Source organism: Grammomys surdaster, unplaced genomic scaffold, assembly GCF_004785775.1.
Source record: "Grammomys surdaster isolate TR1022 unplaced genomic scaffold, NIH_TR_1.0 208, whole genome shotgun sequence".
NCBI classification, from domain to species: Eukaryota; Metazoa; Chordata; class Mammalia; order Rodentia; family Muridae; genus Grammomys; species Grammomys surdaster.
Genome location: NW_021604653.1, coordinates 7,630,835 through 7,643,355, shown reverse-complemented (window position 1 = coordinate 7,643,355; position 12,521 = coordinate 7,630,835). Strand labels below are relative to the sequence as shown.

Sequence of the window (12,521 nt, the reverse complement as noted above, 5' to 3'; positions counted from 1 at the left end):
CATACATACATACATACATACATACATACATACATACATACATACATCACAACAATATAAAATAAGCTAGTGTAGCCATCTGAGACTCCCTGGGGTTGCCATGTGTCGTTAGATGACTCTGTCTCAGTAACCCACTGCATCACAGCGTGTGTGCATAGTCGGGGAACTGGCAGAAGAACAGGAAGGAATTGCAGAAGCAGTGGGTCCTGACAGGCATGGTGAGGCTCTTTGGGTGGTTGTGACTGTATATCAGTCACACTTAGGAAAGAAAGGCTTGGTGCATCCCAGGCTGGCCTTGAACTCCAGATCCTTCTGCCTCTGCCTCCTTCAGCAAATCCTACCTGCCTGAGCCAAAAGACTGAAGGAGCTGAAGGGGTTTGCGACCCCATGGGGAGAGCAACAATACCAACCAACCAGAACTCCCAGGGTCTAAACCACCAGCCTGGGAACAGATAGGGAGGGGTCCATGGCTCCAGCTTTATATGTATGGGAGGATGGCCCTGTCAGACATAGGTGGGAGAGGAGTCCTTGGTCCCATGAAGGCTGGATGCTCCAGTGTGGGGGAGTTCGAGGGCGGGGAGGTAGGAGTGGGTGGGTAGGTGGGGGCACATCCTCATAGAAGCAGGAGGAGGGGGGATGGGATAGGGGGCTTCTGGGTGGGGAGGGATGGGGAAAGGGGATAACATCTGAAATGCAAATAAAACATCCAATAAAAAATAATTTCAAAAAAAAAAGAAAAGGCTTGGTGCTGGCTTTTCACCACCCCTGGTCCCCTGGTTCTTGTCTGGCCTGTGGAGACAGGATGGTGTGCTGGGTGCTGATGAGTGGAGGGCACGGTGTCAGTTCTCCACTCTGCTGGTCATTGTGCTTTTGGGTGAAGGGCGATCACTCTTAGAGCCATCAGAATTGGCAGTCTCTGAGACCCTCCAGTTTAGTTAGCATCTACATCTGTTCATTCAGCCATTCATCCCAGGGGCTCAGCCACCATGCATTTGGACCCAGAGTAACCTTGACTTTTTTGCAGATGCTAAACCTTGTATGGGGGGGGAGTTTAAAATTATATTTATTTATTGTTTGTTTGTAGTAGAATAATTCTAATCCAGCAACATGGCTACTCTGCCAAGGGATCACAGCCAAAGACCTAGGTCTGTGTAATATAGCTGGAATACAGACATGCCCTTAGTACACACCTTTAATCCCAAACAATGACGTCTAATATAGGGGCAGGCAAAGTGACAAATCAGAGAATGATTTGACAGAATGAATCAGAGATACGATACACCCAAGTCTCATGAGAACAGACAGGAAAGAGGTTGCTTAAGTGCAGGGAGAGTCAGTTCAGTTCATGGAGTTCAGAGACAGTTTTTTTAAGCAGAACAATTCAGTGAGAAGCTGAGAGAAGCCAGTTTGAATCGGCCAACTTGGAGAGGAGTTTGGACCTGAACAGCTGAGTTGGACCAGCCAGCCAGAGTTCAGAAAGAGCTAGAAAGAATGAGCTTATTCAGCAGTGAGCCTCTGACACAACAGTTACATCTGTGAAAAAATTACTTTTGTAGTTTGTTTGTTTTTTGAGACAGCCTCTCAATGTAGCTAGGACAGGCCCAGAACTTGCTATATAGACCAGGCTGGCCTCAAATCACAGAGATCTGCCTGCCTCTGCTTCCTGAGTGCTGAGATGAAAAGTGTGTGCTGTAACACCCAGCAAGCATTGTGTGGTTTTGAGGCAGTATGAAATTTAACAATGCATGGGCTAGCATATTAAATACTCCACAAATATACAATGCTATTTATTTTAAACATTTAGATTCCTGTTTTCTCTATTATCATGACTAAGTGTATGAATTTTTGTCAGTGTGTATATGTATACCGTTTGCATGCTGTGCTTACAGAAGCCAGAAGAGTCTGTCAGACTTCCCATAACTGGAGTTCTTGACAATTGTGAACCAGCATGTGTGTGCTTGGGACCAGGAAGCAAACCTGGATCCTCTGTAAGAGAAGCAAGTGTTCTTAAGTGCTGAGCAACCTTTACAACATATATATGTTTAAAGATTGATCTTATTTTTATCTGCATATGTATCTGTGTGTATATTCCTATGGAGGCTAGGGGAAAGCATTGGATCTCCTGAAGCTAAGTCACAGATAATCATGAGCTACCCAGCATGGGTCCTTGGCCTCTGAAAGACCTGCACACACTCTTAACCTGAAGCCATCTCCCTAGCCCCATAATAGTGGGTTTATAAAATTGTATTTCTCAAGGAATTTTTAATAAGGAAAGATGTTTTTGCTAGTAAAGTGGGTTGTGGGATTTTTTTTTGTTTGTTTTGAAAAGGAGTCAAAATAAGCATGTCTGTAATTCCAGCACTTGGGGAGCTTGAAACAAAAGAATCAGGAGCTCACAACTAGCCTTGACTGCAAAGCAAGTTCAAAACCAGCCAGGGGAAACATCTATCTCAAACAAACAAAAATCAAAACCAGACAAAAAGCAAAAAACAAACAGATCACCCCAAAGTCAGGATGAGTGATGATGTCACTGTAGAAGAAGGGACATTTTTCTTTGCTTTCCTTGGTTTTGCCAATTTTATTGAAGAGAAAAATCTGGTGAAAATGTCTGCTCAAAACATTTTTGGCCTGATTTTTTTTTTTAATGTAGCTTTCCTTGTATGGGTTTTCTGAACACACTGGAGAGTTTATTTCACATTAGGGTCTAGAGAGATTTCTCAGCAGTTAGAGTACGTGCTGCTTTTGCAGGGGACCCAGGTCCAATTCTCAGCATAGATGTGGTTGCTCACAGCCATCCTTGATACAGTTCCACAGGGATCGAATGCCTTCTTCCGACTTTTGATGGCACCAGGTTCAAATGTGGTGCATATACATCCACACAGCCGAAACACTCATAATATATAATAGAACATGAATAAATCTAGAAAGTATGTTTTACATTAAGCAGTAACTCATTTGTTTTTTGTTTTTTGTTTTTTGTTTTTGTTTGTTTGAGACAGGGTTTCTCTGTATAGCCTTGGCTGTCCTGGAACTCACTCTGTAGACCAGGCTGGCCTCAAACTCAGAAATCCGCCTGCCTCTGCCTTCTAAGTGCTGGGATTAAAGGCGTGCGCTACCCATGCCCGGCAGTAACTCATTTGTTAAAGAGCTTGCTTTGTGCATCCAAGGACCTTAGTTTGATCCCAGGCACCATGTATAAAAGCCCAGCCTGGTTGTGGTCCCTTGAGATGGCAGCCTTGAGGAGGTGGAGACCAGCAGGTTCCTGGAGTGTGCTAGTTAGCCAGCCTTGCTTACTTGGAGGGCCAGGTAAGCAGAGTACGTGAGTTCCAGGTTCAATGAAAGACTGTCTTTAAACACTGTGTGGCTAACCAGAGGGGAAGACACCTGACATCACCCTCAGGCTTCCGTGTGTGTGCACACAGATACATGTATCCCATGCACAAACACCTGCAACACTCATACACACATGTGCATGCACACATGCATACATGCACATGCACACACATGCATATGTGCATATTACATGGATGTGTAGGCACATACATACGCACCTGTACACACATGTGCACACATATAGACAAAAAGACATAACAGATATTGGTGTCTTTTGAGCACTGGCCTGCTCACATGAATTCATGCAACGTTTGAATTCTGAAGGAACAGCATTTGACCTGCAGGCCTTGTAGCTGCCCTAAGGGCTGAGTGGTCCTTATAAACCACTTTTCTCACATGTCTTTTTTATTTTAAAGACGGGGTATCACCATGCAGCCCTGGCCGGAACTTGCTCTGTAGACCAAGCTGGCCTGGAACTCATAGAGATCTGCCAGCCTCTGTCCCCTGAATGTGCAGATTAAAGATGTATACTACCATGCCTGGCTGTTGACATGATTGGCTTTTTAATTGTTCATGCTTGGCTTTTAGAATATATAGAAGGTAAAGCAGAGTTATCTGTTTGCTTTTCAGACTTCTGGTGTTCCATTGTTTCATGCCAAAGGCCTAGACTTTGAACCCACATAGGCATGTCTGACCCACAGGCCTCATGAAGCCTAATACTAAAGTGATACATACTTAAAACATTACCAAGTTTTTTGTGATTTGTTTTTTGCAGTTCAATGGCTCTCAACTGTGAACTTTGTAGATGACAATGTCATGCCTCAAAATGTCAAAGGGTTGAACACTTATCAGTTGAAAATATTTTCTATATCTCTCTCCCTTCCTCTTTTTTTCTTCCTCTCTGTTCCTCTCTCCTCTGTTCCTTCCTCTCCCCTTCCCCTCCTGTTGTCCCTCCTTCCTCCTACCAGGACCTTCATATGCCACTAAGCTCTACTCTGGTCTCCTAGACTTTGAATAATTTGCTAAAATGCATCATCTTTTACAGTTGAACAGATTTTAAATTGGTATGTTCATAAAGAAAGAGTTTCTGTTTTTCCAGTTTCTTCATCTAACAATTGTAGCAGACATTTTTAGATACATTTGTGTGAAGAACTTGTTTTATTTTTCTTTCAGATACACTGAAGATTCTTCATCAAGCCCACAAAGCAAAGGTGTGTCAGATAGGTGGGGTATCTGCTGGGTGGGGTATCTGCTGGGTGGGGTATCTGCTGGGTGGGGTATCTGCTGGGTGGAGTACCTGATGGATGGGGTATCTGCTGGGTGGGGTATCTTCTGGGTGGGGTACCTGATGAGTGGAGTACCTGATGGATGGGGTATCTGCTGGGTGGGGTATCTTCTGGGTGGGGTACCTGATGAGTGGAGTACCTGATGGATGGGGTATCTGCTGGGTGGGGTATCTGGTAGGCAGGGTTTCTGCTATACTACCTCCACAAATGCCACTGGAATTGGGAGTAAGCAAATGGACTTGTGTACCTAAAATATCTCCTATTCTAGAAAAGATTTTTTGGAGTATTGCTTGCTTGCTTGCTTGCTTGCTTTTCTTCCCTTCCCCCCACCACCTTCCTTTCCCATTAAAGGGAAAAAGAGGCTTGGGAGTAGGTTTAGTCAATAGTGCTTACCTTACAGGCGTGGGACCTGAGTTCTGATCCCCGGCACCCAGGTAAAAGCAGTGGTGCACACCTGTAATCTCAGCACTGGGAAGGTGGAGATGAGATGGCGGGGCTGGATCTCCGGTTTGACTTTATGGATGCCAAGCATGTGTTGCTCACGGTGCATGAGTAAGGATGTGGTGGAAGGAGTCTTTTGTGAGGTCCATGAGGACGTGGCAGCCCCAGAGAAGGATTTCACATTCTTCTTAAGCTGTTGAGAAGGAAGAGCCAGGACACCGCTTCTCCCTTGGTTCATACTGTTGCAGGCCTTGCTGGCTTCGGCATTTTCTGATTGGATTGTCTTAAACAGAAACCATGTCTGTCTTTTCTATGTGCACCTGAGGTTTCCCATGATGTCTAAAAGTAAAGGATTTAAAAAAGAAATTAACAACAACAAAAATAGCAGAAATTGAAGAAAGTAACTGATATGGACAGACATCTGGCATTTACATGAACACATATAGATAAGTATGTGTGCACATACTCCACATACATACAAAAGCCAAGTTGGGCAGCGAGATCACTCAGTGGGGAAAGGCACCTGTTGACATGCCTGACAGGCTGAATTAAATTCCTGGGACCTGCATGGTGGAAGTTGTCCTCTGACCTCTGTTGTGGGATGCATAAATCCAGTCATCATACACCCATGTACACAGTAAATAAAATGTAATTTAAAGGTTTAAATGGTCATGTATACTTGTTAGTAATAAGTCTTTTTAAAAGGAAATAGCTGGGCATGGTGGCACATACCTTTAATCTCTGCACTCAGTGGTCAGGGAGGAGGATCTCAGTTCAAGGCCAGCCTGATCTACATAGTGAGTTCCAGGACAGTTAAGACTACATAGAGAGACCCAGCCTTCATAAAAGGGGGGGGGGTGTTAGTTAACATATGCATAAAAAATACCTACCAGCTATTTAGACAAAACAGGCATAGAATGTAGTATAAACTCAAGTTTTATTTAAAAACAAATCCAATTGTCACCTGGCAGCATAATCTCTTTCACATTCCTAATTCTGCTCCAGAAACATAGGCCCAGAAGTAAACACTGGTACTCTGTATGCACCCACAAGAGGTCTGGTGGGTGCTTCTGCAGAGGCACAGACTACCCTTCCAAAGTGTCCCTTACCTGAAGGCAGCGATGTGTCTATGTGTTTTGTGTATATGGTCCTGTGTATATGGTCCTGAGATACTCATGTAAGGTTCTGATCGACGGTGTGCTTCTCAAGCAGCATGGGGACGCCTTTTCCCTCAAGCCTCATTGGCCTTGCGTAGATTCCTCACTGAAGCCATCAGCTCCATCTTCTCTGAACTGCTCAAGGATGAGGGATGTATCTATGTGGGTATGTGTATGTCTGTGTGTACATGTGTGTCTATACATGTGTGTATGGAGACAGGTATCCACATGCGTGTGAAGACCAGAGGTCAACATTGAATGTCTTCCTCTGTTACCCTCCAGTTTCTATTTGGTCGTCGTTGTTGTTGTTATTTTGAGACAGTCTCACTGTGGAGGTCTAGCTGACTTGGAACTTGCTATGTAGACCCAGCTGGCCTCAAACTTGCAGAGATTATGCCTCCCTCTGCCTTGAGATTGCTGGGATTAAAGGTATGTGCCACCAAGCCTGGCTTCCACCGTAGCTCTTGGGCTCGTGATTTAGCTACACCGGCTGGCTTCTCCCCAGGATCCGCCTTTCTCCACCTTGCCAGCACTGGGATTGCAGGCATGCGTCGCCATGTTCAGCTTTTGACCACTGGTCCTTGAATTTGTTGGGCGAGCACTTCATCAGCTGGACTGTGATGCGCCCCAGCCCTGAGGCACCATGCCTTATATTCACGCACCTTCATACCTCTAGCACCTAGTGTAATGCCTGGGTCACAAGGATTTTTAGAGTGTTTAAAACCTTCATGGCATGTTCATTTACTCACTGCATGTGCATCTGGGTGTGTGCATGCCGTGGTGCGTGCGTGGAGCTCAGAGGGCAACTTTCAGAACTCTGCTCTCTCCCTCTACCATCTCTCCCAGGATCACCCTTGGGTCCTCAGGCTTCAGGTGCTGCCCTCTGAGCCATCTCACTCACCCTCCCTAACAAGAGTAGTCATGAATTAATCACATTTTATTCTTATTTCAAGTCACTGGTGCAGTTGTAAACTCAAGCTTTCAGGTAAACGTGTGTCACACATGACAGAAGCAAGCGCCCGTGAATGTCAGTTGGTTTCGGGTTAGGGACTTGGTGACGTTTATTGCATATGAAAATTTGACAATGTCTCAATATATTGTGCTTACACATGTCGGGGGCTGCAGTGTGGCACCTGCTTTCTTACCAGAACGTTTTACCACAGTCACCTCAGGCTTCGTGTGAGGAGTTTTTTTTATTGTGATTTCCAAACAATAGGGAAGGCAAGGTATGGTTTTGTTTTGATTTTTTTAGTGTCTTTTCTCTCTACTGTGAGAGAATGCCTGACAAAAGTGACTTAATGGGGTTTCATTTTGTTTGTATTATTTTATATAACTAAAGCCCAGTTCTAGTCCATCATGGAGGGGAAAACACAACGTTTATAATCAAGAAGCAGAGCTATGCATGCTGGAACTCAGCACCCCTCACCAGTGTGTCTGTGAGATACTTCCCTGAGACAGGATCTTTCAAGAAGAAATCAGAATTAAGCTGGTAGGCGGTAAGCCCCAGCGACTTATGTCTGCCCTCTGTGTGGTACCGAAGTCACAGGCACCTTAAGCCTGCCTTGTCTAGGGTACTGGGGATTTGAACTCATGTCCTCATGCTTGAGTGGAGAATGTTCTTCAATGAGCCATCTCTCTAGCCCTACAGCCATTTTTTTAATTTTTAATTTTCTATTTTTTACTTTTATTTCTTTCCTTTCCTTTCCTTTCCTTTCCTTTCCTTTCCTTTCCTTTCCTTTCCTTTCCTTTCCTTTCCTTTCCTTTCCTTTTCTTTTCTTTTCTTTTCTTTTGGTTTTTTGAGACAGGGTTTCTCTGTGTAGCCCTGGCTGTCCTGGAACTCACTCTGTAGACCAGGCTGGCCTCGAACTCAGAAGTCCTCCTGCCTCTGCTTCCCAAGTGCTGGGATTAAAGGCATGTGCCACCACTGCCCAGCTACAGCCATATTTTTAAGAGAGAAGAAAGTAAGACTTTAGAAGACAGCACATGCTACATGTGTGCTTGCACAGCAGGGTTTACGGGATCTCCACATATGTGGCACATGCAGCAATGGAGTCAGGAAGCACATGCAGGTACAGGCTCTGCAGAGGAGAGCTCTGTAGCTGGGGCTAGCGGACAGGAGACTTTCTCATCTTCACTGTTTATGTGCTTGGAGAACTTTGTACTTAGTCTCTGTGTTCTGAAAGAACTTTTAATAAAGCATTACTTTTTTTTTTTCTTCCAGTAAATGTGCTCTGGAGTTCAAGGCCCTTTGTAGTGACTGGGTAGACTGGGATTGAGAGTGAAGTGTTTGCCTTGCAAGCCTGAGGAGCAGAGTTCAGGTCCCCAAGACTCACATAGAAAGCTAGGTGTGGTGGCAAACATGTAATCAGCATTGTAGAGGCAGAGACAGGCAGATCCCCAGAGCTCATGGCTGGCGAGTTTAGCTAATCAGTGAGTTCTAAGTTCAGTGACAGCTCCTGTTGCAAAAAATAAGGTGGAGTAGAAACTGAGGAAGTCACCTAGCATTGACTCCTGACCTGCATTATACACGTACCCACACACTCACATACACACACATACATGGAGCTAGAATAGTCCACTAAACAGCTGAATTCTGATTGGCAGGTGGCACTGTGTGCTGTTCAGATGAAGACAAAAACTCCAAGCTGTTTCCCTTGATGTCCAGCTAGATTTGTAAACATCACTAGAGAACAAACATCCACCGACACTCCAAATCACATGACAGTTAATAAGACACAGGCTGAAATCATTGTCAGCTTGGGCAGGGTTTTTAGACATGTGCCCTTGGGGCCACTTAAGGCCAATTTGCGTCTCTCAGAAGTCACATTGTCATGAGCATGTCTCCAATTCCACCTCTGATGAGCCACATACCCTGGGCCTGCATGTTTGCAAATCTTCCCAGGTTCTTGTGATGATGACACCACATGGTGACAGCAGACATAGAACACTTAGCACTGAGGGTCCAGACGGATGTCACACCCCTACTACCAGGGAAAGAGGAAGTTGTGCTCCTTTTCCTTTCTGTAGCTGCGAGGTAACTGAAGCTTGGAGATGCTTTTAGTTTAGGCAGAGGGAACCTGAATTGTAATTCTGGTTTGACTCCAAAGCCTGTCTGTAGCGGGTAGTGCACAATATTGGCACTTAGTAGGTCTGTACTCTGTGTCTACTCTGTTCTCCCTTCGCCACAGTAAAATTTATCATGACCTAGATTATTGATGAGACTCATGTAATAGCTGTGTGTGTGTTCTGTGCATGTTCATGGGTGTGTACACATGTACATGCTGGGTGCCTATATATATGCACACATATGGAAGCCAAAAGTTGATGTTGGGTGTCTTTCTCTATTGCTGTCCATCTTACTTTTAAAAATATCTGTCTGTTATTTGCATGTGTACACATGTGTGTGTATATATACACATGAGTGTGTGCCTATAGAATCCACAAGAGAGTCTTAGATCCATTGGAGCTGAAGTTACTGATGTGAGCTGCCTGACATGAGTGATAGGGTCTCAACTCTAGTCTTCATGATAGAGAAGCAAGTGCTAGCCTCCGAGCTGTCCCTCAGTCCCATTCACCTTCTTTTTTGAGACAGGGTCTCTCACTGGGCCCTGGGCTAGGCTGGTTGGCCAGTAAGTGCCAGGGAATCTACCTATCTCCACCTCCCACCCCACCCCGCACTGGTGTTACATAGCAAGGGGTGCCAAACTCAGGTCCTTGTCCCTGCAGCACAAATACTTCCTGGCTGAACTGTATCCCTAACCCCCTCCAAGTGACACTCCCAGGATGTCTCCAAGCATACTGATCAAATGGGGATTCTCTCGTTTTAGACAAATGAGCTTGTGTTGGGTTTGGAGGACGACGACACACTCCTGCTAAAGGAAGACAGAACACTGAAGGACTCAGGAATAGGTGAGAAGGGCTGAGTGGGAGGAGAGTGCTGGGCTTCCCGACCTGTGTGCTAGGCCTCCTGGCTGATAGCATCTCTGCAAAGTAGACGCCCCTGTGCTGAGAATGCTATGTGTTCTGATCATTTGACCAAGGGCACTGGCATTTGCTCTGCATATGTGCAGAATGCAAATAGTCTTTTTCAGGTTTGCCCACTCGGCAGTCTGGTGAGGGTCATTTTAAATGATTGACAGGTTGTTAGCACAGTAACTGCGGACTGTTAACAACACTGTTGGAGAGAAATGGACCTAATGGAACTAATGTAGAATAATGAAATGAGATGTTGTTTGCACAACACACAGCATAACTTCTGATAATCACTCAAGACTCTCGGGGCCAGCCAAGCTGTGGAATTTAAACTATACGCCTGCTGTGTACAGTGGGAAAATCACCCCATTTAGCCTTTCAGCCTAGACTGGTTCTATTTGAAAGAAGTGCTGTGTGTCCCCTGGCCATTAGGTGTCGCTGTTATTCTACTTCTGCCTTCACTAAGATGGTGTCTATGGGTGTGAGCAGGAGTTCTGAGTAGCAGATATGTGCAGCCTGGGTCACACCTCTGAGGTTGCAGTGCACACTCCCTGAGTTCCCACATACAGTACGTGGGAGACATCGACAGTGATGGGTACTCTGGGAAGCTGTTCGGTTGATGAGGACGGCCAGATGTCAGGGATTCTCCTCTTTCCATGGAAATAGATGTAATCGGTTAAGGGCCTGGGGAGATGTCTCTATGGGTAGGGGAGCTGGCTGTGCGGGCTTAGGACCTCGATTTGAACCCCAGAACCCCTGTAAAAAAGCTGAGCGTGGCTGTGCAAGCACCTGTGACCACAGCAGTGTGGGAGGCGGAGTCAGGAGGGTCTCTGGGGCTCTGGCTACCAGCCCAGCTCAGGTTCAGTGAGAGACCTTATCTCAAAGGATAAGGTGGCACGCTGACAACCGATGTCTTCTTTTGGCCTCTGCACACAGACTCTTGTATCTGCTTGGGCACTTGCACACACACACACACACACACACACCACTCCCCCTAGTAAATAAATGGCAGGTTATGAAATCGTAAACTTCATCTCTGTTAAGTCTATACAGTTTACTATAATTAGTGTCTGTTTATATTATAAATACAGTAGATTTATTGTTATTTGAAATTAAAAATCATTTTTCTGTCTCTATGAATTGTACATGGGAATTGTAATCTCTAGTGCTTATATTATTTTCTATAACTTCATCCAGGATCCTGTTCCCTAGAAGTAAAATCAAGTTTGAGACTATTTATAATGGCTTCTTTCCGGTCATAGTGGTGCATGCCTTTAATGCTGGCATAGGAGAGGCTGAGGCTGGAGGGCCATGGGTTCAAGGCCAGCCTGGGTTACTTAACAAGTGCAAGATGAATCTACACTACTGTTGAGAGCCTGTCTATAAATGAAGAAATAATAAATTAATGTTTCTGCTTTTTTGGAAAAAGTCATCCATCAGATAGGTATTGAATGTTTATTTTGTGTCAGTGAGAAAAGATTTTTAACTTGGCACTTGGTGTACCCGATGCTGGCTCTCTAGCAGGTGGCACTTCTCTGACTGAGACTTTGAGAAACTGAAGGAAGCCTGGCTTGCTTTAAAATCTGAAGCCCAAATGCATGTTATAGACTGGTGTTAATGTGAGGATGGACAAGTAGCCCAGTGAAAAGCAGTACACAATCTTATGCAAACTGGAAAAAGTCTACAAAATAATAAAGTTAACATCTCTCAAACAGGGAGGAAATTAATTAGCCAAAAATCGTTGTGAGTTTCTAGGAAATGAATTGCAAATCCTTACCTCAGTCTTTATTTAAAAAGAAATTCTAGATGGATTAATGTTACAATGTAAACCTAATTTTAAAATACTTTTACTTGGGGCTGGAGAGATGGCTCAGCGGTTAAGAGTACTGACTGTTTTTCCAGAGGTCCTGAGTTCAATTCCCACTAATCACATGGCGGCTCACAACCATCTGTAATGAAATCCAGATGCTCTCTTCTGGTGTGTCTGAAGACAGCTATAGTGTGCTCACATAAATAAAATAAATGCATAATTCTAAAAAAATTATTTTTACTTGCTAGGTGTAGTGGTACATGCCTTTCATCCCAGCACTTGAAAGTCAAAAACAGCTGGGCGGTGGTGGCGCACGCCTTTAATCCCAGCACTTGGGAGGCAGAGGCAGGTGGATTTCTGAGTTCGAGGCCAGCCTGGTCTACAGAGTGAATTCCAGGACAGCCAGGGCTACACAGAGAAACCCTGTCTCGAAAAACAAAAAAACAAACAAACAAAAAACAAAAAGAAAGAAAGAAAGAAAGAAAGAAAGAAAGAAAGAAAGAAAGAAAGAAAGAAAGAAAG

At 44.7% G+C, this 12,521-nt stretch overlaps 1 protein-coding gene across 3 annotated transcripts in view; it reads left to right on the top strand.

Annotated features, from left to right (window-relative positions):
• The window catches only part of CUNH2orf76 (chromosome unknown C2orf76 homolog), a 70,113-nt gene that overhangs the window by 46,508 nt on the left and 11,084 nt on the right, over nucleotides 1-12,521 (top strand). For 2 of the 3 annotated variants that reach the window (XM_028771518.1, XM_028771520.1), the window contains exons 4-5: nucleotides 4,507-4,544; nucleotides 10,045-10,126. In XM_028771518.1, coding sequence (XP_028627351.1) covers nucleotides 4,507-4,544; nucleotides 10,045-10,126 — 120 coding nt within the window. The remainder of the gene's footprint in view (nucleotides 1-4,506; nucleotides 4,545-10,044; nucleotides 10,127-12,521) is intronic. The other variant, XM_028771519.1, reaches the window with a different exon arrangement.